At 46.5% G+C, this 24,735-nt stretch overlaps 1 protein-coding gene across 7 annotated transcripts in view; it reads right to left on the reverse strand.

Annotated features, from left to right (window-relative positions):
* The window catches only part of MYO5A (myosin VA), a 101,717-nt gene extending 80,400 nt beyond the window's left edge, over positions 1-21,317 (reverse strand). For 3 of the 7 annotated variants that reach the window (XM_072043549.1, XM_072043548.1, XM_072043545.1), the window contains exons 1-2: positions 13,006-13,127; positions 1,412-1,522 (exon numbers count right to left, since the gene is read on the reverse strand). In XM_072043549.1, coding sequence (XP_071899650.1) covers positions 1,412-1,522; positions 13,006-13,125 — 231 coding nt within the window. In that variant the 5' untranslated portion in view covers positions 13,126-13,127. Of the gene's footprint in view, positions 1-1,411; positions 1,523-13,005; positions 13,156-21,157 lie in introns of those variants that run through there. The other 4 variants (XM_072043547.1, XM_072043543.1, XM_072043544.1 and 1 more) reach the window with 4 other exon arrangements.
* Positions 21,318-24,735: the final 3,418 nt, after the last annotated feature.

The raw sequence follows: 24,735 nt of genomic DNA on the forward strand, positions 1-24,735 counted from the left end.
TTCTCCCAGCAAAACATTCACAAGTTATAAAAGCACAAAACAAGATTTAAATTATCTGATGATTTGAGTTAGCAGGCTGTTATCGAAAAACGTAATTAATTTTTTTCCAAAAGGGTTTTCTGTATTCAATAGGTAACAATAAAGGTGTATCATCTTCTCAAACTATTACTTAAAGAAATCCCTTGCTTTTTCTGCCATATCTTTTTATTAAATAAGCTGAAATATTATATCATTAATCTAATTATTTTTTCTTATTATTTTACTCTTGAGTGGGACAGAGGTAATAAATTTCCATCAGTCTATAGCCAGCTTCATACACACTAATATGACACAAGAATGTTGACAGAGCACTATGAAAAACGTAACCTGAAAAAAATGCAACCTACAATTTATACAGATATAAATTAATCTCTAATGTAGAGTTTTAATTGCATCTGTCTGTAGAGGCAACAACACTTTATTTACCTGACATTTTCTTGTCTCAACATAATGTATCTTAACTAGCAAATACCCTCATTCTATTACTTGCAGTGTGAAATGTGCAACATCAAAGCATGGCCTGGAATACAGGGGGTGCAAAATTACTTTTGTCAGATTGAATAGGTTTGCTCAGTTTGCCATATGAGATGTGAGCAAGTCAAAGAATTAAAATTCATTCAAGTAAAATATTTTATTTATAAGCTACTCTATACATATAATCTGCTCATTTTACTTAATTGCTATGTAGACCTCTACCTGAAAGTAGGATCTAAGTTGCTCACTGGTAAGAAGAAAAGAAATTGAAAACAAATGCGTGACCTACTGCAGTAGGTCTTTATTTTCTATGAGAAGACCTGAGGGATCGCTTTCATTATATATTAATATTAAATAACCAATTAAACAGCATAAGAAAAAATAAACAGGCATTAACTGCAAGGATACGCTCATTTCGTAGAGATGTTATCATTTCTGTACACAGTATACAGCATTATTTTTCAATGCTCTTAATTCTCACTCCATTCTACCATTATTAACCTTCCTGTGACTATGCTCAACTTAAAAGTCACATTTTTTTCTCTGCAACACTGTTCTCCTTGCAGTCTGCTGGAATATCAAACCAGAGTTAGAGCTTTAAGGGCATAAGTAGAAAAAAAATGATGTAACTGAATGTAACAGGCAGCTGGATAAAACCAATGTTTTAATCTTACTTATTTTTAAAAATCAGGCAAAATGGAATTATGTAATTATAATTTACAGGAACTATAGAAATATAAGCTGTCACACAAAAATTACTCCCCAAAGTCTGTGGACAAGAATAATTGCACATATATAAGTACGGATGTAGTTTAACAATATAGCTTCCTGTGTTAGATACATCAATCTCTTGTCAAGAGCAAGAATGATCAGCTTCTGATTTAACATACAGACCTACCTTGCCCTCTTCAAGTCGAAGCTGAAGAACTTTATCTCCAGGTTTATAATCTTTGAGAAGTTCTGCTGACTTCCAGACCTCCTCTGGATCAGGGATCCAAACCCTGGCATACTGCAATATTAAAGAAAACAGCAAAAGATTAGTGACTTCTTTCTGCAACATAGTTAAATCATCATCAACATATATTACATACCAACACCTTTTTTCCTTTTCTGTTTTTAAATGCATACATTTAGCAGCCAAACCTATAAGCAAGATATGAGTTAATTAGCACATCTGAGGTGAATTAATTTTCTATTGACACAGGGCTACACAAGCTTAATTTTATTGCCTACGCAGAAAGGAAAAGGCATTTCCCAGAACCAAGAATGTTCCAAGATGCACATTAAATGCTGAAAATCTACAACCAAACCATCTGTGTTTTCAGAGCGGTCAAAAACCTGGCTACTAAAAAAATCACTTAAGAGTAACTCTTTTGAGCCGATTCTAAATGCCTTTACAATATAACATCACGCAGCAACATTTATTATTATGAGAACACTTTGCCACATCTGAGTTAATTCATGTGAAGCTACTTCACATGGAGTATTAAAAACTTTCCCTTGTAGTTGCAAAGAGGGCAAGTTTAAAATGGATTGTCTCCAGAATGCCAGAAGAAAAAAACTGAAAGGATTTGGCTGAAAACACCTCCAAAATAATAGAGAAGAAAAAAGTCTAATTCCGGTTATGACCGTTTTCACCCGAGCCAAAGGTACGGACTGGATCTCTGTCAGGCTCTCCAAGTGTAACACAGGTGCCAACCTTGTGCGATTGCCTGCCTGCCTCTGGTACGTCATGGGAATGTCACCAAGAAGATGGGTGGCTCGTGGGGGGGTCGGTTTGGTGTGAACTGAACTGAATGTGCCCTAGAGACAGTTAGGTACAGCCACTGAGCCGCTGCCCATTCCACTCTAACTGCACACACACAAACTAAAAGCATTTCTCTTCCTTGAACCCACAGGAACGCCAGCAAGGGTAAACCCCCAATTCTGACATCAACTGTTTAGAATGGAAAGAAAGTGAACTGAAGTTCCCAGTTCACTTTTGATAAAGTACGAAGAACCTCCCAAAGACTTTTAAATAAAGTCCTGAAAATGGTACAAATGGTTCTGTGCATTACATATTTGTCCACAGCACGAAGAGGCTATTATTTACCATTTTAAAACAAAAGCAGGCCTATGGCAAGCATGAACTAAGGCAATGGAAACCAGCTACACATCTCTACACAATTCAGCTGCTTTGTGGCAGATGCAGTTAAACTTCATTCATGAATGTAACCCAGAACAAATATGCACCTTGTTTTCAAAAACTGAGATTATTCATATTCTTAAATGACTGAAGCCAGTTACAATGGTTATCTCATCTTCAAGAACCAGTCAAAAGTGTATGGAAACCGTATCATTACTTCTAATGTTGCACATAAATGCAAATAGGTACATATGAAAAGAGTTCTTGCGAAACGCTAGTAAAAGGCTACGGCGTTTCAAATACAAGAAAGCTTCTCAGCAGATGCTCTTGTAATGCTTGAAGAGCACCGAGATCTCCCCACACCCATTACCTTTGCAAACAACAATGCTGCTTGGCTTTATAGGAGCAGTCCGGTTGCAAAACACTCTCGAGCACGAATCCAAAGAAAAAGGGCAGAGAACCAGAGGCAGGGCAACAGCAGCTGATGCTTCCCTTCTCCGGCTGGGAAGCCAGTGCTGCAGGAGGAATGCACCCTCCTGAGAGCCCCAGCTGGGCTGCAGCTCCTGCTGCACGGATGTAAGACCCTGAAGCCAGGCCCAGGCCCAGGGGCTTTCCGGGGGTATGCGCAGACACAGGACTCGCAGGGAGGCTGGAGCTGCGCTCCTCAGGTCCTGCTCAACCTTGGCTGGTAGCTCGCTGCCTCAATTCATGAGGCGCGTGCTGAAACATCAGCTGGGACTTCTCTGTCCACTTTAACCTCCAGGCAGAGAAAACAGAACCCCTCTGCCAGATGAGTAAAACCAAGTAGCTTCTGAAAAAAGCTTGCAGTTCTTCTTTTCCCTCCTGTGTCCAGGTAACTCAGTCACTTCACTTTAGAGGGGTCCTGAAGGAGAGCGGGCACAGAGATCTTGTCCAGATTGTGCCAGTGCAAAATAAAAGAATTCCCATCGTGTGACTAGGTAACGTGCAACCAGCAAAATCTGAGCATCCCTGGGGGCTGGATAGGACCTGCAACCAACCTCACCGTCGCTGGCCGTGAGGGCAGCCGCCAAGGGGCCAGGGCGCAGCGAAAGGCACAGGCAGGCCTGCGGCTGGGCCCTGCGCTCGCTCTGCAGAGACGACTCCTGCCACTGCCACCTGGAAGCAGTGAGTATGAGAACCTTTCAAAAGAAAACCAAACCCACAATAAATGAAAATATAAAGTTATCAGAAGCTAAGGGTACCAGTAAAGTATGGCACTTTGGTAAGCCAATTCGCTCTACTGAGTGAAAGGAGAAAAACAATGAAATAAAGAACTGAAACTTTACTTTCATTGCTTCCTCTAAAAACCTCTTCTCTCCTTTCCACTTGTTTTTTTGAACACAGGATACCCTAATGCACAAAATTCCCTAAATACACATACATCCAAACTTACCCAAATGCACCTATTTGCAGAACTCTTCTTTTTTGAAATTGAGAATCAAAAGCCTGCCATAAGCTGGGCAAGTTTCTCGGTTTAACACAGAAGATGCTACTGTAGCAGAGACATCTGAAGACAAAAAGTGTATGTACCACGCTTTGCTCAGTTTTTTTGACTTTTGTTTTTCCTCAGCTAAAGCAGCAGTTCCCCATCCTCAGTATTTGTGATGGGATGCTGCTTCCCTCTCATCACAAGAATTAACAGAAAGCAGAAACAGAAAGGTGACACAGAAGAGGAAAGCTTTTAAGTGCTGTCTAGCCAGAAGGCCGGCAGGCTGGTTTCCTCTGGGCTGTACCAAGTTTACTGATGTTAAAAAGCCAGCAGTAAGACACAAATTTTGTTAACTTCAGGCAGCAAATGTCACACGGCAGTTTCTAATTATGTGATCTATGCCAGGATGAAACAGGCACCTTTAATTTATTCAGCTGAAACTGTGTATTTTCTACTGTCTGTAGAAGAGAAAAAAGAGAAAGCAGAAAACAGATCTCCATAGAAACTGGGTTACTAGAGACAGCTGAATCTTCCACATGACACAACCTCACAGATATTACAGTCATCCTGAGAGCGCTAAGCTGCAGCTTTTCATCTGTAGCATCACTGCCTGGCCTTAAATCCCTGCCAAAGAAAGCACCTGGTAGAAAGAACAGGTGGGAGGAAAGAGAAAGATGTTCCTAATTATAAACACTGAATCATTTCACAACACTCTCACCTCATTAATTTAGCAGAATGATTTGCAAAATCGGATTTTCATTCTATCTTTTATATAATCAGTTGATGTTAAAAACCCGTTGCTTTACAGCCTTTGATGGGATCCAACTCTAAGCAGAAAAGAAAGAACTGTCGCTGGTAGAAACAGGAACAAGGGGCTCTCTTGAGAAGTGCCTTACTCTTTGATGTCTAATATTGACCCTTCCTTAAAGATCAAGTTTATGACTATGTGAAAACAAGACTAAAATATGATAAACTTCTAGAGACGCTGAATGACAAGTCAGTCTTCTAAAAAGGAGACGAAATTCTAGCCTAAAATAGCACTGAAATTTATAATACAATACAACTTACAGCAAGAATCAAGTGAGCTTTACTGAAATTGTGCCTGATGATGGCCACCAAATATATTACATTACAAATATATTACATTACATAACATTTCAATATAAATTTCAAACCACCTGAACAGAACTACTGATAGGGATGATAACAGTATGACTGACTCAAGGAAAGACAGTGAACAAACTTCAGGTAAATACTGCTACCATTCAGTCAGCAGCGGCCATCCACCAACAGCTGGGCGTTCATGCAGCTGTGCTGTCTCTGAACAAGCTTAGGAAGGGCTCAGAGTGAACACAAGGCACACAGACAGGACCGCCTTGAATTCAGAATGAAAAGGAAATAACCAAATTATTTCAAAATTCAGTTTCCTGCCTAGACTCTGTTCCAGCCTCAGCAGAGTGCCGTGAAACACCACCGCCCCATCACCTCCCACGTCAGGCCAAGTACAGAACTGTTGAGCTGTGCTCTGGGAAGGGCACCGTGGGCTGCGGAAGGGCAGTGCTCAGTGACAGCGATGTCATTGCTCAGAAGAGTTCACAGCAGAAAGAAAAGACAGGACGATGGTTTCGTTTCTCACTGGCGGCTCAGAGAGCTTGCTGTATTACCAGAATTTCATATAATAAGAAAATATAATAGAAAATTTCAGTGTTCGCTCATACCTCATGATTTCATCTTAGATCACATGAAGAAATCAGCAGACTATAACAATTATCTATCAAATGAGACCATATGACTCACAAAGCTGCTCTTCTGAAATATTAACCTCTTGAAGTACTAATTGACACTGCTGACAGAACGGAGTCAGACATGTGAGCAGCTCAGCATTCGCTTCAGCCATCAAATAGTTCTCCACTTCCATTGCCTAATCACAATTACAGCAGGAGATACAACTCTTCATCCAGCTTAACAGCTCTTTTGATATGGACTGAAAGAGTTCACAAATAATCCACATCCTGACAAAAACAAACAAACAAAAAAAAACAGAAAAATCAACTCAACAAAGCTGTCCCTAGGTTCTTGGCAAGACCTGCCCGTACATGTGAGCTCATATGACTTGCACTTTAGCAAAGACAACCTAGTTATTCACTTACAGACAGCCTCAAAACCCACAGTCTTTCAGGTGTTAATCAAGAAAACCTTATGACAGACACTGCCTCTCTCTCCTTCAAAAATGACCTTATTTTTGCATAGCGATAAAGCAGTTCGTTAATGCCTGGATCAAAGACAGACCGTCAATTTTGGCGGCACTAGCTGAAGCAGCTGACAGAACAGCAACAGCTGGCCAAGGTCAAAATTTGACCAAAATCATTCAGTGTGAACCTGTTACTGACTCTGAACATGGCCACCTGGAGAGAACAGTCTGCATTATTATGATTGAAAAAGGAAAACTGCTTGTTAGTGCCGCATAACTACAAGCCAGAGTACAAACCTGGGAAAAATCATGTGAAATGGTTCAACTTATCTATGAAAACCGCTCACTTGTTAGAAAAGGATCTCCTCAACTGTGTGATTTCCTTGGCTAGGATTGCTCTGAAAACATGATTTGATGCTACTGGAATAATTTGCTTTCAGCTTATATTGTCTCAGCCTCTTCTCACAATGCCACCACCACTGATGGTAACTCTGAGCCTAGAAAAACTTAAAACAGGAAAGCTTCATCTTTTGTGCTAATAATACAGGATAATACAGGCAGATGCACATCCAGGTGAGCTTAAGCACAAGCCTGAACTTGACCAGCCTGAATCCCATCCAGAGATCCTGATTGTAACACAAGAGGCAGCAGCAGGTCCCAGTTCTGCCAGTGCTGAAGTCAGTCCAATTTCTGTCAGTCCTCCCAAGTGGAGACAGTCCCAAGGAAGCACTGCATTCCCTGGAACAAACGTTGCTGCTGGTTGCAGTTTGAAAAGAAAGACAAGACTTTACTCTCCTTTTATAAAAACGGCAAGTAACCAGGAAGGATCAGAAAGTAGCCAAAGACATTGCTTAAACGACAAGTAGGCTGCCAAACCTCTCAGAAACTCAGCTAAATTCTTGTTGTGACCTGAGGGAAAGAGCATAACTAACTTTGCAAAAAAATCAAACCAGAAATTATTGATCTTTGTAACAGTAGCATTCTTTTGGAATGGAGTGTATTCTCTGGCTCGTTGCTCAGCAACAGCCATTTATATACCTCTTGTACAGTTTAAGACCTGATATTTATAAAGAATTAATTTGAGAAGGTATTAATATGATATATAGTGGGGTGAGCATCTGTGACAATTTGTATTCATGCTTTATCAGACAAACAATCTCACATAAGTTGTTTTTCTAATAGGAAGATTAAAAGCCCAAAGATATTGCATAAATCTGTGACTCATAGGAAGAGAAATTTCAATCCCCATGTTCCCCAAACTTTTCAGCTATTATTAAGAACTGCTATTGCTTAGACCCGCTGAACTCTACAGGTACCTTGAATAATATCCAATTGATTTTCTTTTGCACCTAAAATGTACTCTGCATTTTGTGAAGGGTTGAAGAAAGAGAACTCGGCTGAACACTTCTGCCTGCAGCTTCTGCAGTTCCCTCCCTAGGCTTGCCAGGAAAACAGGCAGCCCTGCTGCCTCTTCGCTGCCTTAATGCTGGAAAACCAGCACCTCTCTCTCAAACCTCACTACCCTCACACTGTGCTTAGTTATTATGATAATAACAAATAAAGAGAGTTCTTAGACTTTATTAATTATATAGTTTATTGGACTTTGCTGCGATATCCTTACAAGACCCATAAATTAAATGAATCAGATGGTCAAGTCTCATTTGTACCTTATCGTGCAGCTTGTTTATAACATTTAGTATAAAAGAGCCTTTCATATAACCACAGACTGCTAAATTGGTAAATTCAGTTGTCCAGAAGAATCATTCAGACCAGCAGCTTCTTCTACAAACAGCAACATAAAACATTTTAAGACCAATTTAAAGATGCAGAATTGTGAGAAAATGCATCTTTGAACTGCAGTAGCCTGAAGCCTTCCTCAGAACGATTGTGCTGATACCTTGAAATACTCTTAGATAGAGCTTCCACTGAGCTTCGTGGATCAGCAACATCTTCAGCACTTACATAAGCAGAACCAGAAGGGGACAGAAAGACAACACAGAGCCATGGGAGAACAGGGGACCTGGGGACCAGGAGGGCAGAGGGCAGGCCCGAGGGCCCACAGACACCTCACCAAGCGCGACTCTTGACATGGGCGCGGGCAGTGATATCCAAACTTACCCTTAGATAAACCAGCAGGAGATGAGTCACGAACAACAACAAATAATGCCACTGAATGCTTCAGTTGTTTAACCAGGGCTCAGAGTTAAATCAATGCCGTTACAGGACAGGCGTGGAGACAGACCTCAAGGGGCACCAAAATTCTGAAGTGCTGAGGGGAGCTCTGGTACTGCCACCTGAAAGTTCACACAGCTTCACACTGGAACACAACTGACACAGACAAGGCCTGAGTACTGCCGTCTCCACTGAGGAGAAGCCTGCCACAGAAAGTCAGGGGCTCTAAGGGGTTGTAAGGGGTTCTCTTCATTTGCACGAAGAACAGCAAATGAAGAGTAAGCTCATGAGAGCTGAGCAGTGTAGCCATGAAACCAATAAATACAAGAGGTCTCCAGAGCTGGAAGTCATACATTTATTTTTAACTATCACTGTCACTGCAGAGATGAATTTAAAAAAAAAAACCTAACAGTTGGAGCAAGTAAACCGAGCCCGGCAGCGTGGTGCACCTCTCTGCAGAGCTAACCAGCCAGGCAGGCTCTCCTCAGGTTGCTCCAGGTGAAACCTGACTGAAAACGTACCCGTGGCTGCACGTACAGGTGCAGCGCCTCTGCCCGCACCTCCCTCTGCTCCTCATGGCCGCCGCCAGCCAGCAGCCTTGGCCACGCAGTGACTCTGATGGCGTTCAGGCGGAGGAGAGCAGACAAGGGGCAGTGCCGGCCGAGCCTGTGGCCGCTGCCTCTGAGGGATGAGTGCTCCAGCAACCCGCAGCCATCAATGGCCAGCTACAGCAATTAGTGCTAACAAAAGCCAGGGATCAGCCTAGGCTGGGGTGCAACTGCTGCCGTAGCAGGCTGCTAACCCCTCTGAGCGGCCCAGCAGCCTGGCGAGCCCAGGGGTGCCTGCAGGCAGCAGCATGGCCCAGCGCAGGCCCAGCGAGCAGTACCACGAGAGCAGGGTGGTGTTCAAAGGACGGCTGAGGTCTCGGGGCCTACCAGCATCCTACAAAGAACTGCTGTGGCACGAATTACAACTAGTTGTCCTTGGCCATCGGGAAAAGATCCACGGACTTACACTGATGGGAAACTTCACTTTACTTTGAAGTGATATATACATAAAAAAAAAAAAAAAAAAAAAGCTAAATCCCAAATGCAGCGTATATATACATGCTGCTACAGGGAAATCCGGTCAGCGAACAGAAATATATATATTATTTCCATTTCTTTAAATACTAAAATTATTAGTAACCTTTCTACTGAAATTCAGAGAAAGTGATCCCCGTGAAAACCCGCACACTGGGAGTGACATCAAAGCCAGAAAACCTAGCATCTTTGTACTATTAAACCTGTCAAAGAAGAGTTACATTTCTGGGTTAGACTTGATATGACCCTGAAAAATAGGATTTGAAGATTTAACACCCACAGAATGAACTTCATGTAAATTTTCTTTAAAAACATGACTTTCTACATTTTATGTTGACTGTACTTGACCTTCTCTTTAAAATGTCTTAGAAAGAGACCGATTTGCTTTGTAATCAGTCATTATCATCCCACACAATATTTTATCCATCAAACTGTTGCCCATTTGAACAACGCTCTAAGGCACTGCTTGCAGTATCGGCCTCTGGCAGCTCCTGTTCCATTTCGCAGCTCCCCTTCCACACCTGGTTCTGGGGCCCTCCACGAGAGCCATCTCCAGCCAGCTGCTGCTAAAATCTGTTATTCTGTGAATTATTCCGCATGTGATGCCCGTAGTGCACACAGCTGAAACCCACTGCACATCTAAGGGAAGTCACATGCAGTGCTGCTTCGGGACATTACGACTCCGACCACGTTTCCGACTGGGCTTAACTAAGGCTGTATCAGCAGCTACATGAAGATAAAACACATCTGAGTGCCTGGGGAGGCTGGCAGAGCCGCCAGCCTGGCGGGCAGGCTGGAAGCTCGGCGCAGGCACAGCGTTCTGCCTTCCTCACTGCCTTCCTGCCTTCCTCACTGCCTTCCTGCCTTCCTCGCTGCTCTACGGCTCCTGCCTTTAACTTAGCATGCTCCTTAAGAAATGTGTGCTGTCATATAAGCCAGGCCTAAAAGCAAATTAAGTCAATGTTTAAGAAAATGTTGCATTTGAAACAGTTTTGATTCCTAGATCTGGCTCAGAAAAGTCAGCACCTACAGCTAGATCGAAACCGTGAGTGCTTCAGTCATTGCTTGAGACACAAAGAGAAAATGAACTTTTTAAATAAACACAATAAAATTAGCAAAAACATTGAGCAGAAGTGTAACGCCCATCCCAGACTAAGCAACAGAAAACTACCCTGAGTTCTGACATGTGTAAAACTTAGCTTTGGTTCTAATCCACATAAAGAGGTATACGGGATACTGCATTTCACCCCATATGTCAAAATGAAGGCCAAACAGTGCTAGTATGCTAGTGATTTCAGAAAGAAGTTAATTACAAGTCTGCCCTAAAATACCTCCTCATTCATCCAACCTGAAAAACATGTTACAACCATTGTAGAATAGTGGCCACAAGAAACTAAGGGCAAATGAAAAACTGCAGCCATCCCCTGAATATTAAGCTCATAAAATGTGTTGCATTGAAGAACTAATATTAGGAAAAGGATGCATGATTTCATCTGCTTTCACTGAGTGTTGTGGGTATATTACTAAAACACTCCAACTTAAAAAAAAAGCCAATACTTAAAGAATACACAGAAAAATCATTCAGCATGTCATGACTAAATTTATGGGTGCCTGAATGAGGCTTTTGTTTTAATACTAAGAGAATGCAAGTCACAATACAGACTTCACAGCATAACTAACTTTTGCTGACATAAATACTACTTCCAGACCATGGAAGACCCTCATGTTTCTCACATATTTTTATATGTTGATGTCATGTGACATAACGTTGATTTCCTTTTCTCAACTTCTTAAATGGATTTAATATCTTAAAGAAGCATTTTTAAATTATTTTCCCAAAAGCTTCTGGAAACCCCACATACAGCAGGCAGGATAAGCGAGTCATTTCTTGCAACACACTGAGCAGCCCAAGTTTTGCTTCGGGGAAGAAGCGGCTCCCAGCACTGGCTGCAGCTGGCTGTTCATCTTGGGTTCATACGCGCTGAAAGAGGAAGCGTTGTCTTTTGTCTCTGTGGCAGTGCTTCAGCAGAGAGCCATCTGCATCTCTGCGATGAGATTATTTGGTGTATCTAACACTCCCTTAGACAGGAAGGAAAAACAAAGGCTTGCATTGAGCAGGCAGATGCACTGAGCCGTGCTGTGCTACGGCGCTGGAGTTTGACAGAAGAAGTTATTGAGAAAAAGAGCAGAGGAGCCACAGCTGATCACCTAGCTGGCAGAGGTGACGTAAGGATGGATTTTCTGGTATCTGTATGAATTTTCTGGTATCTGTAAAACATCCGGAGTATGGACAATTGCTGATTAACTGTGAAAACTTTAAAAGTTAGTAAGTTAAAAATGGAAGGAAAGATGTTTGGTATAGACTTCGACAGTGGGTAAGGCTGTACTTTCCTGAGCATCTTTCTGGAATGTTGGGATCAAGTCCAAACAGACCTCCTCCTGTTTGTGCTTGAGAAGAGTCACATTAACAGTAAATACCTGCTGGGCGTTATAAAAATCCAGAACTGCAAGCCACCACACTGTTAGTCTGTAACTGGTAATTTTTCGTTACAACTATACAGAAGCACCAGGCTGAGATGCAAGTGTATGAAAACAGAGCTTTTAGTGCTTTTGCCCAATTTATTCAGGGAAAGCCAGTTTTACTCAGCTAACCCAACGCTTGACTCTGCCAGTTAAGGCCAAGTCTACGCCTTGCTGCGATGCCGTTAACAGCACCCTGACACCAGCGAGGCACTCCACGAAGCAGTATTCTGCCTCTCCATTTTCTTATGGGAGGCTGACAGCACATCCACATGCAAGAAAGCTACAAACGGTGCAAGCAACCCCACAAATCTCAACGCAAAGCCCACGGGCAGAGATGCATCCACCAGGCGCCCCTCGCAAGAGCTGGGGGAAGCTGCAGAAGCGGGGTCAGTGGCTGCAGCACCACCCTGAGCAGTGCTTGGGAGGGAAGCATGGCACCTGCCCCTGCCACCCCAACCAGAAGGGCTCCAGTGAGCTGTGGCAGCCCCGCAGAGCAGCTCTAACCTCCACCCGCACGAGGGACTGGGAACAGCTCCACGTCGGTAAGGGCACCGAGACCAACACCCTTCACCTTCACTGGAGTTTCTGCACCATGTTTAGTTTTACAAAAACTATTCTGCTCCTCTTCTCTGCGAGTGCTGTGTATTCGACTGCTTGCAAAAAGTTTATGTTGCCTTTGTATTTCCAGCACACGATTACCAGAACGAAGGGACCCACCCTGACATCAACCGCGAATGCTTCTCCACAGATAAGTTCTTCCAACAATGTCCTAAACAATCAAACCATTGTCCGGAATATTTGAAAAAAGTCTTCCATATATGTAAGCCAATATTCTATTGAATTTAAACCTTTATTAATAAGCTATGATGTTAATAAGCTGTTATATGCTTGGCTCAACGGCCTTCGCCTACGCTAAAACCAAGAAAACAACCAAACACGTTCTACTTACTTTGACATACATGTAGTCTAATCCATCTATTTCCATCCCAGATCTCTCATAACACAGATTTTCAGCACTTCTCCAGGCAGTTGGTGTTTCCTTTCCAGGCAAAACAGGCTTAACCTCCATGGAAAAGATTTCCATCTCTCCTTTACTGGTGTACGCTAACTCATGAGGCAACTTGGGAATCTCTCGCTGGTTCCCTCGGCAAAACAACTGAGGTCATCTGCTTTAAAGATACGTATGAATAACCCACAGAGCCTGCAGAGAGCAACGTGTGACAAGCCGTGGTGGGGCCATGAATTCCCCCATTGTTAGACCGACTCATAATATTTTAGTTTCTTTCTCCAGCTCTACAAAGAGCAAGAGTGTCCTCCTATAAACCACTATGCAACAGCTAAATTCTGTTGGCTTGGGATAATCAAACAGAAGAATTCAAAGATGCTGCTAATAACTGCAGCAAGACTTCATCATTTTCATACCCATTTACAAGGGAGACCATATGGGCATGTGAATCTCTCAAATAAGTATCTGTTCTTCTATATTTAGAACCAGGCTAGAAGCATGTAGCTTGCATCTAACCACGGAGCAACCCTATGAAACTTTACACGACACGGCACAAGTTGTACTTTCTGCTGTGTTTGCTACTACACGGACAGACCCGGAGCTCTTTGCGTTTAATTTTAAAAATGGGACTCTCACCAAACGAAAGCAAAAGCAGCCCAGAAGAGTCTGCTTTCAACCATCTCCATTGTCTCCTAAGAACTAAGCCAATGCACCAAGCCAATTATCCTGTTAATTACTGGTGGCATCTGTTATTTGATGTGAATTAGCCTGACAGCATTACCTGTAGCTGGGTCAGAAGGCAAAAGCGAAGATGTGATCAGCAGCCTGCGAGCAGGGCGGCCGCCCCCACGCCGCTCAGCCCGCGGCCACAGCTTCGCCAGCAGCTCCGCGGCGCCTGCAGCGGCTCCTCACGCCACAGCCCTTCGGCCCGGCAGCAGGCGAGGCGGGCAAGCCTCAGCAATAGGAACGGGTGCTGCTTTCAACACGCTCAAGAAAAAAGGAGATGAAGCAGTGGGACCGGACTTTGCAGCAGACGTTAAAGGCACCTGTGAGCGATCCTCGCTGCTCGTCTGCCGGCTCAGTCGTGACACCGCTCCCTCAGACCTTTCACTGATACATCTGTTATTTGCTTTTGGATCTCCCTGTCCTGTAGCACTAGAAGGAGCTTTACCCAGCCTGAGTACCTCTGTGGCACTGTTACTGAAAGGGAGCTGTGACAATGCCTGCTAGTGTCCCAGACTAACGGGACAAAGAAATTAAATCCAGGCCACTAAGGAAACCAGATGGTGTAAAGACAGAAGATGCCTGTTCGTATAAGTAATCCACTTTCACTTTCTTCAGAGTTTGCATTAAAATTCACAGATACTCCCATTAACAGTTGGGTCAGGATGTGCAACCCACAGGCATCCAGCAGGAGTGAAGCCCTTAAACTCATCGGTGTGCCCAAAGCTTCCTGCCTTTACTTTCCGGCTGCTTAATGCACGCTCCAGCAAGCAGGGGCCTCCTCTGATGCCATCACACCAAGTACTTACCTCTTTTTCCTTTTCCAACCTTTCGGCCAGTGCTGATCTCTATTTTATAATTTACTTGCAAATAAAAAGAGCCAAATATACAAAAATAAAACTACTAAATACTGTGCCTAACTGACAGCAGGCTGCAAAGAAGTTGCATCGTGCCAGAAAAGGAGGGGGTTAGGAGTGGCCAGGAACAGTAAGACACCCAAATCAAGACGATCAGCTCGGTAACCCCGAAGGTTTTTGCATTTACACAGCACTGGGTAGCTCAGGTTATCCCGTCGGGCTGCTGCCTGCAGCAAGGTGAGGAAGGGGGCTGTGCTCAGGGTGAGCGGACTCAGACTCCCCGGGATGGTGCGGCACTGGGCAAGAAGCTCCTCCTGAAAACGTCCTCTTGCCATTAAATACTGAATTTAGGTTTAAGTAGACAGGTTCTAACTTACTGCAACCCTGCACACACAGAGCTGAGCACCAAGAACTTGAGAAGGAAGTATCCCAAGGATATTTTTTCATTTGTTTTCCTGCACAGATTATTCTGGGCAGGTGTATGACAGCAAAAATATTTCTCTGCTGTAAGAGGAAATAGAAGGTCAAAGCCTCAGTCTTGCAGATTTACATGCTTGATTTCAAAGCATAAAATTAAGCAACAGGATTACTCACACTGGATGAAGATAAATCTTTGCAGGATCACAGTTAAGCACAGCCAAGCACTTCTGGGAACATGGGGAAATGATGCAGCCCTAAGCAAGGCTAGCACAGAGCTCGGCATGGGCATGGAAGTGCTGCTCTCTGCCCACAGCCCTAAAAGCCTCACTACTGGCATCAGCGATCGAGGCCGAAGCAGCCCCCTCGTGCAGCTCTCTGTTCTGGGTGCAGCTCAGAAGTAAAGCAAAAAATGGCTGCCCACAGAGTTCAGCACAGCTTGAATTCTGTCTCCCGCCTCCTTTAGGTGCATTCCTACTTGTTTAACAGTTTTTAGACAAATTTAAGCTAACCAAACCCTTAGAAGCATCATCCCCCAGGACAAAACCAGCTGGACTGGAATGTAAAGGTTGGCCTAGCTGATCGTGGAGGTCTTTCCCAACCACGATTCCATGAAAAACACGCATCTGTTGTGGTGTGTCATGAGTCAGACTACGGTCTACAACTAAGACTTCAGCGAAAGAACAGTCTGATGGAAGAGGAGAAAGCCAAAGCCGAAGACATGAAGAACATTTCCAAGAAACACAGGTTTATTCTGGCCCCAAACTATTTGCTGCAACAAGAACCAGTGATTACTAACGGGAAATATGAATTCCTTCCTTGCTACTTCAGCAGCAGGGAAGATGGGCAGGAGATGACAGCACTGCTCTGACCCGTCCCGGTGGCTCGGTGCTGCTCTTCCCAGCTTCTTGCGCTGCCTCCTGGCCCCGCTCCCAGCCATGGCCGTGCTTCGGCCAGAGCCCGGCGCGCTGCACACAGCGGTGAACACGGCTGTGCTGCACTGAGCACCTGATAGCCCACAGATAACCTCTGCCCCTCCAAGCACACAAATCAGAACTGCAAACAAGGAGCGCCCGGGCGCGTGCTCCTGCACACACACAGGTGTCAAGGCTCGGGAATACCCTGATCCTCCCATCAGTTCTTTTAAGGTTCGTTTAGTGCATGTTCGGGGTGTTCAGGTAATGAAATCGGAATGGAAAGGGAGCCCTCAGCACGCACCACAGGGTTGGCTTCCCCGCAGCCTGCTGGGGAGGCCGGCCAGAGGCAGGGGCAGTGCCCCCGAGCTGCCCACGGCCAGCAGGCTGCCTGCTGCACTCGGCTCTGCCCTCCGGCAGGGACACCACCTGGATTTACTGTCACTTCTTGCTTTCCTTCCTAATCCCATTAAGAACGGACCACCCGAAAGCAGATCTTGTGTCACTGGAAGCTTCTGTGGCGTCCTCCACTTCAGCCAGTTCCATGAGCAACTTTCAACAGCAAAATGCTTTCTTTAACTCTACAGAGATGAAACGATGAGCCTCATTCAAGCGAGAGACAAGTGGCTTTGGTGCTGAAGCACGTAGAAAGCATTGGGCTACCGAAGGCCCCAGGAGGAGATCCTGCCACCCACCTGCTGGCCCTTCCACCTCCACCGGGAGCTCAGTGCCTCGCCCAAAGGTAAGGGTGGTGGCTGCACAGCTCCGCACACAGCAGGAGCTCAACAGCACTTTATCTGATCATTTATTTATCTAACAAATAATAGGAATCCATTACCTAAGCCATCTGGCACATGTTATAAAATCAAGGCAGCAGAAACAGACAGCAAATAACCAGTGGCAGCTCAATGCACAGACATTGCTACTGTGCAAGGACTGCTGACAAATTTGCAGGGGACCCCACATAATCCACTAATCTTAGAAAGTAAATGTTTTAACACGAGACTTGGAGAATTAAGTCAATGACCAATCATTACAAATGGGAGCTTCGTAATTATTCTTACATGCAACAAAGAAAATTCACAGAGCTTTCAAGGTAAGGTCTGTACCAAAAGACATATCTATTATTTTGAGTTTGAGGTTGTCTCCTCTCCCCCCAAAACTATCTCCCAGTGATGCTCCACTTTCAGTGCTGCATTAGGCCCATGGGATGCACCCTCCCAAAAACCACCTGCGGACCAAGAGAAGCTTTCACGAGCAGCCTGGAGCCACCTGGCCATGGCCCCATGCCGAGGGTGACATCGCGTGTCCCCAAGCACGCTGTGGGCCAGGGGACGTGGGACGCTCTGCTCCCTGGCCCTCTGCAGTGGAACTGGCTCAGGCTCTGGCCCTCACCGGTTCTGCCTCCCAAGGCTCACGCTTCTTGTACCAAGAATGATAAATTGCTGACGTATCACAGAAGTGTTGGTGAAAAACTAAGGGTTTTTTCAGTTTCCCTGTGGCTGGTGTCTGACCACAGGATTTTATTTATTTTATTTTATTTTTTACAAAAACATACCAAAGCATCAAGCTCAGGCTAAAGCAAGCATCGTTAGACAGCTGGGTAATTACATAATCCAGCGCCTTCTGCTTACGGGCAAGGGGAGCAGAGCTGCTGCACACAGCTGTGACCCTCCGTTTCCACCACTTTTACTCCAGCAGCAGGGCAGGTCCCCAAAGCAGAAAGGCGCCTGAAATATCCCCGCTGCTGCTGTGTTAGTTTTCGAAGACCAGAGGCAGAGACGGAGTAGCAAATACCCCACGAGAGCCCACCATCACTTACAGATGCGACTGCTGCCCAGTACCTCTGATTTCTACACCAGGCTCACCACGCACAAAGCGTTACACCCAGGCGAGGAGCACCCCGGTGAGAAGCTGCCTGCAGGCGGGCCCACTGCCGAGGAGCGAGCACGGTGCGAGGGAGCCAGCTCCAAACACTTCAAGGCCCTGCCTTCAGGACTGAGGCAGCTGCCCGCAGACAGTGCCGGCAAAGCCACAGCAGGCTGCTTGCGATGCTGGGAACTGCACAAGCGGCTTTTTGTCCTGTGCAGTTCCCTCCGACACTTCCCTAAGTCAGTGTAACGCTGTAAACCCCCAGCCTGCACCGTTTCCAGGACAGAGCACCAGAACTGAAGGCTGGCCACTCAGTTCAGCTTGCCCAGGCTGCCAGCCTGCAGTGAGAACTGGTTAGGGCTTCCCTTGGTGCTCCGTTTCTGCCCCCTTTAACCACAACCGGACCAGCTAGCTGCCCCAGCCTGCAAGATGCTGGAAAGGGAAGGAAGTATTGGTAACAGCGAGGATGAAATGAACAAATGAGTTGAAAAATAAATAAATATGCTGAACCCAGCCATACAAAACCGACACCGACATCCCCCTAAGAGGGCAAAGCAACATGCTGTAGGAGAACACAGCATAAAGCAGGAACAGCTCAAACCAGGGGAGAAAAGGAAGAAAATGGAGAACAAAAACGACTTCATGATGCTGAATCTCCAATCTGAAAAGCAGAGGCACGAACACAGTGCCTGATCTGTTTTAACTTCAGTGTGCAGGTAATGAGCACGTGCCGAGGATGGTTTCGCACAAACCTGAGCGCAAGACCATGAAGTCTGTCACTGCAAGTGGTGGTGCGGCCAGGGCAGAGGAGTCAGATGAGGCCCAGGGCTGGGCAAAGCACTCTCACTTGCTCTTAATTTCCAAGGAAGGCAGACAAAAGCCAACGCATGGCCCAGATTGTCCCTACAGATTTCCAAGGGTCAGCCCAAGCAGATACCTATCTGCTGTTGGTCAACAGCTACGAAACGCTGATCACTTACGTCTGAGTACTGTTCAGTGGGGCTACAATTACTCATGAAGCACGCCCCAATTCTACTCAGTTTGTATCCAAAGTCAAAGAACCAAAACTTTCAAAAATTACCTTACAGTAGGACTACTGATCTCCCATTGACAGCTTCTCAACAGGACAAGTGAAACATAGCTCAGGAGCACAAAACACATCTAATAACAATGCCTGAGACACAACCCACGGAGCAGTTTTGAACTGCTGCATCCCAAAATTGAAGCCTTCGAGCAGAATCCATATTTGCTGCATCGCTGGGAGCAGGAACACAAAGCAGAGCATGGTTCAGTCCCATTATTCACAATTAGCTTGTGCCAATCCTTTAATTCAAATTTCCAGATTAACTACAGGGATGCACAACAATGAGGCTGTCTATACGGTCACCGAGTTTAAATATACACCTGCATGAATCAAAGGAACGGGATTTTCATAGGAGTGCCGTGACTTCTTTGAAAACACATAGCCCTGGTTTCTAACAAAAAAAAAAAACTGAGCATGAGAAAGGACAGCTTCCTTTATGCTATTTCAAGAAGGCCCATGTGGTTGGGATGGTGGGTGCTACGTTTACACTGGCCTGCAAAGCCGCCAAGCTTGATGGCTTTAGAGCGGTTGTTACCAGAGCTGGACGGGTGTGGCGCAGAGCAGAGAGCCCCACTGCTGCTGGCAGTGTGAGGAAGGGGACTGACACCTCCACCGGGCTCAGAGGAACACAGCCACCAGCACAACCCCAGCAAGGGCGAGCATCCAGCTCCGGTGCTTCAGGACACGCAGAGGCACACGCAGTAACGACGTTCTGCAAATTCATACCCTGCTGCACGTGCCAGCAAAATGCATGTGCCAGTAATGCCACATGCTGAGGTCGATGTTACAGTGGAAGGCCTGGTACTTTAGGGAGCTGTCCTGAACGATGATCCTGGCTGCGCCTGCCAGCATAAAAACGATGTGAAAGTCACACTTTCTGTGCCTACGTATGGCTCAAAAGAGGACAAGAATAGCCTCTCGTGTGAGAGGAAAGCACAGAAGCAATCTTGCTGACCTTGGTCATCCAGCAAGTCCTCTCCTGGAGGATGACACCTGCAGTGGTTTTACTGGTGTTTGCTCATTTAACTGCTGCACGCTACGACCATAAATCCATTCCTTCTGTTACTTCATCAAGGATGAGGTCTGTTGCCACTACGTGTGGAGGTACTGAACTCAATTAAGCAGCATGAAGGCTTTTCCTGGGGAAAAAGCAGGCAGTGAAGGGAAGAATGCAAAGAGGCTCTGGTGAACCCTTGGCAGCTTTCCTGGCCGGGTGCCTGATTCGGAGGTTTGCCTTCCCTGCCCCTGGAAGGGGCACAAGCTTCTCCCCAGGCCCCGAGACAACGGGACACCCACAGTTTTGGGGCAGGAAGGATTCTAGGAAGTGAATTCAAGGTCAGACGGTGTTTGAAATTAAAATAAAGTCTTTCTGAATAAGTCCTCCTGAGAGAGGTCAATTCCGTTGTAAGGCCATTCACCGAGAGAGAAACCAAGCCCAACTTTCCAACGCAACGCCTGACACGGCTGAGCTCTGCCGAGAGCTTGGGACCAGCTCCACGGTGCCGCTGCTCTTCAGGCCAGCACAGGAACGGCCACCCCATTGCAGAGCCAGCTGGTGGAGATACGTGTCCATGAGCGGATCCACGAGGTGCCTCGTCCACGCTCATTTGTTTGAGGCGCCGTAGGGCACGCACCGCGCTCCCTCGCCTGACACAAGCACCGTGCGGATCCGCCGCGGCCCTGTGCGGTGCCACGGCCAGGGGGGCCCGGCACGGGGAGCCCCTCGCGCCCCACGAGCAGGCGGCCTCGTTCCCGGCCTCGTTCCCGGCCTCCTGTCCTCCCCTCGCACAGGGAGGCGGCCGGGAGCTGCCTCAGGAGAACCTCACGAGGCGGCTGCCGGTGCCGACGGCCGCGTGCGGAGCTCCGGGCGTTTGGGAAGGGCTCTGGGAGGCTCCGGGCGCTGTCCGGCGGTGCCTGGTGCCCCTTCCCTTCTGCCCTTCCCTTCTGCCCTTCCCTTGCAGCCATCGCCCGGGGACCAACCCCAAACCCAGCGCCCGGCCGCCCCCGGCCCCGCGGGGAGGAGCCGTGCGGGCCCCAGCTGCGAGGCCGCGGCCCCCGCAAGGCGAAACCCCCCGGGCGCAGCCCCCCCCGCCCCGCCACCACCGCCCGGGCCCGCAGGGGCTGCGCAGCCGCCGCCCCCCGCAGCGCCCCCCCCGGCCCCGCTGCCCCCGGGCGGACCCCGCGTGGAGCCGAGGGCCCGGCCGCGGCCCCCCCCGCCCCGGCCCTACCTTGGTGTAGAGCTCGGAGGCCGCCATGGCGGCGGGCGGCGGCGGCGGGCGGAGGATGCTCAGGAGGCGGCGGGGCGGCGGCGGGGAGCCATGGCGCTACCTGCGGGCTGCGGGGCCGCTCTGTGCATTGTGGGAGCGCGGCGGGCGGGCGGGCGGCGCTGCCTCCCCCCGGCGGGCGGGGAGCCGCGGCCCGGCCCCGCCGACACCGCCCCGGCCTCGGGGGCTGCGGGCACAGGGGCGAGGGGAGCCCCCCCGGGGGAAACGGGGCCGGCCCCCGGCACGCAGCTCCCCGCGGCGCCGAGCAGTCCTCAGCGAGACGGCGGCAGCTCTGCCCCCCCCCCCGCCCCCGGTTTGGCCTCCGTGTCGAAAGGGAATGAAATAAAAAGCAGAAGCCGCGTCCCGGCTGGGGCTGCGGGGCAGCTCGGTGGCTCCGTGCCTCATTGCTGGGGCAGGAGGTGCCGGCGTGGCAGCAGCGAGCCCCTCTCCCCCTCTCCCCCTCTCCCGCGCCGCTTTCTCCTCATGGGACGCGTCCCGCCGGTCCCAAACACACCCAAAGGCACCCGGTGCTTCTGCCACAGCCTCCACGCAGATGCTTCGGCTTTTTAATCGATATCAGCTCTGAGCAAAATTCAACCCTCTCAACAACAGCTTCGTGTTCAGGGGGCAGCACCTGGCCTCCCCCAGACCTGCTGTCAAAGAGAACAGCACCCACAGAAAACCAGCCATGAAGGAGATGGGCGAGCTGCTCAGTCACACACCAAGCTGCTGACAGCCAGGAGTGAAAATAAAGCTCTCGACTCCCCCGATAAATGGTGCAATAGGTGCTAAAATTTAGCTGTGCATCGCTGCTGCTGTGTGAAAGCATTTAGAGAGTGGAGCAAGCACAAATAATAAAAAAAAAAATAATTAGGATGAAAACATGGAGCCCTACCTGGAGCTTTGTATTAGGTGCAGATACGTGATCTTCATAGCTAATAAACCAAGGTTAATGGCTTCAGAAATGAGGTTAAAAAAATGTTTATTTTGCAGGGAGAGTTTAGAAACTATTTAATGATAATTGAATCAAAGCAGACAAACAAAACCAGCAACAAAAAATCCTTCCCATATTCTACCAGTATGCCCAGGACTATCAGCCACGATTACTGGTGCAAGCCCAGGAGGCTCGCTTCCATCAGCAGAACTGCTGTCAGTCCTTGCAGAAGTCAAGAACAGGTTCCTTCGAACTGATGTCCAGGTCAGGGGTGAGGTTTTTGCCTAAGAAGTTTGCACAGCTGCTTTTCACATGCACCCTATGGCAAAACAGGGAGATTTATGCTACAAAGCCACTAAGCCATCTTTCACATGCACACCCTATGGCAAAACAGCCATATAGCACAAAGCCAGTTGGGTCTCATGTGTACCTACAGAACAAGTGGTTGGGAGCTCCAGAGTGATCATCCCCTTTTAACAGATTTGATCTAGGAACTGGATGCATGAACCACAAAAATATCAGAGTTCTGTTCTCTCTGTGTGCTGCTTCATACACGTTATTAAATGCCTTTTCTTCAGGATGCCATCTTTTTCTGTTCAAGACACTCATTTCAGGAGTTCCCTTGGACTGTGGATTACTGTATCAGCCATTTACAGCTGAAGCTCAGGAGCCAAGTGTAATTACGAGCACCAGCAAAAAATAGGTATCTGAGTCCAAAATATGCTATGATTTGACACAATTTGCATAAACCAGGATTTCAAATCTGTCCTTTAGGACAGGAATTGGGGGCACTGAAAGTTGTCAAGAAACCTGTTTGTAAGACTGACTACTTACTACTTTTAGAAGTATCTCCTGCATCATATATTTGCTGGAAAGATTTTAAGTGTCCTATCCTATGAGGCTTCCCTATTTGGTTATTGTCACATTGTGCCATAAGTGAGGAGTAGATTCTCTGTTGGCCATATAAAGACAGGAAATCATTAGAAGCACAGAAATAATACATACTGGTAACAAAGAACGTGAGATGGTTTATGTGGCATAACGAATTGGTCTACCCACTCTTACAGAAGTGTTTGTATATCCATTATGGACCATTGGTTTTACTCCAAGGACCTTCACTAGAAAGATGGACAAAGGTAACAGAGGAATTCAAAGGCTAAAATCCTCCCACCCTTTCCTATATCATCACACTTCAAGGATTAATCCTGTAAATTCTGGCTGTAGGAAACAAACAGGATTAGCTTCTGACAGTGTTGACTGCAGTTATCAGTTAAGAGCTCTGAAATGTAAGAGATGCATAGGATGAGATAAAATTATATACCAGGCTTCCATTCTTCCCGTTACAACTGGGACGTGCTTCCATGGGTTTGGGCTTACAGAAAAGACAGATCTCAGATGGCACATGAAGATACGTGATGAAATTCCCATGCAGAAAGCTTGCCTTGATTTGTTTATGCTTAATCCTACTAGGAGGATTCCTCTAGTCTCTGGAACATCATGAAGGTGTTTTCAACAGCACAAAACCCATCACCTGAGAACAGACCTCTTGTTCAGAAGAATCCACAGCTCCCATTGTGGCATTTAAGCTTCCCTGGAATTTCAGCCATATGGTTCAACTCCTAGAAAATGTCACAGATAAAAAAATTATAATCCTATTTCTTGAGGAAGAAATGTTTTCTCCTCAAAACTAATAAGGAAACAATCGTACCACACTATCACTCCTCTAAAGACAGAGGTACCAGCAACAGTTGAACTGAGTCTCTACTCAGTCACTCCGTGTACCAGGAGTGTCCATGATGGCTATTCCATTGTCTGTGGAATTTGACATTAACCAAGCATACCTCTTTTATCAAGAGCTACATCATTGTTCTCCAATAAAATGAAAAAAATCTGTTGTTAAATTTAGACTGTCAGAAACAGAAAGTAAAACTCCTATTTTAAACCAGTCAAATGTGCTGAGATCAGTGGAGACTTCATCAGTATTTTTCACGTCAGTACGCAAACAGACCTCTGCACCCACTAGAAATACTTAAAACATGTAGCAAGCTGCATCTTCAGAGTAACAAAGATGCGCTGCATGAGAAAGTCAGTGACAAATCACTCATCTTCCTCTAAAGCTTTTTCAAGCACATCAGTCGAGGTCAGTCCTGCCTGCCTCTCTGCTAGTATTCCAGAATTGTTTTCTAAGGAAATAATTAACAGGAATAAATAGGGATAGAAATTTTCAGATTTTAAGTTACTCCGGATGTACAGATGCCAGAAACTGGGATGAAAAAGCCAGCCTGAAAGACCAGTGCAGACTTGAATCTGAAAAGGGTGGCTCACTTGTACTAAAGTAGGAATAATCAAACCACACAGGCACCACCAAATCCACTTTAAGTTAAAACAGCCACTACATGCATGGCTTCTCTTAATGGAGTTTTGTGCAACTTACTTGCCCCAGCTTTAATTAGTAGATTTGGGTATAAGCCTGTATTTAAATGGTTTGTCTTTGGCCAAAGACTGATACCACTCCCCATTATTATTAGGACACTAATGCTTGTGTTAATGCTGCCTTTGCTCTGCTTCAGCATGGCACTTAGATGTTGCTGCTTCACTTGGACACTTA

This window comes from Anas platyrhynchos, chromosome 11 (assembly GCF_047663525.1).
Source record: "Anas platyrhynchos isolate ZD024472 breed Pekin duck chromosome 11, IASCAAS_PekinDuck_T2T, whole genome shotgun sequence".
In the NCBI taxonomy this organism is placed as follows: Eukaryota; Metazoa; Chordata; class Aves; order Anseriformes; family Anatidae; genus Anas; species Anas platyrhynchos.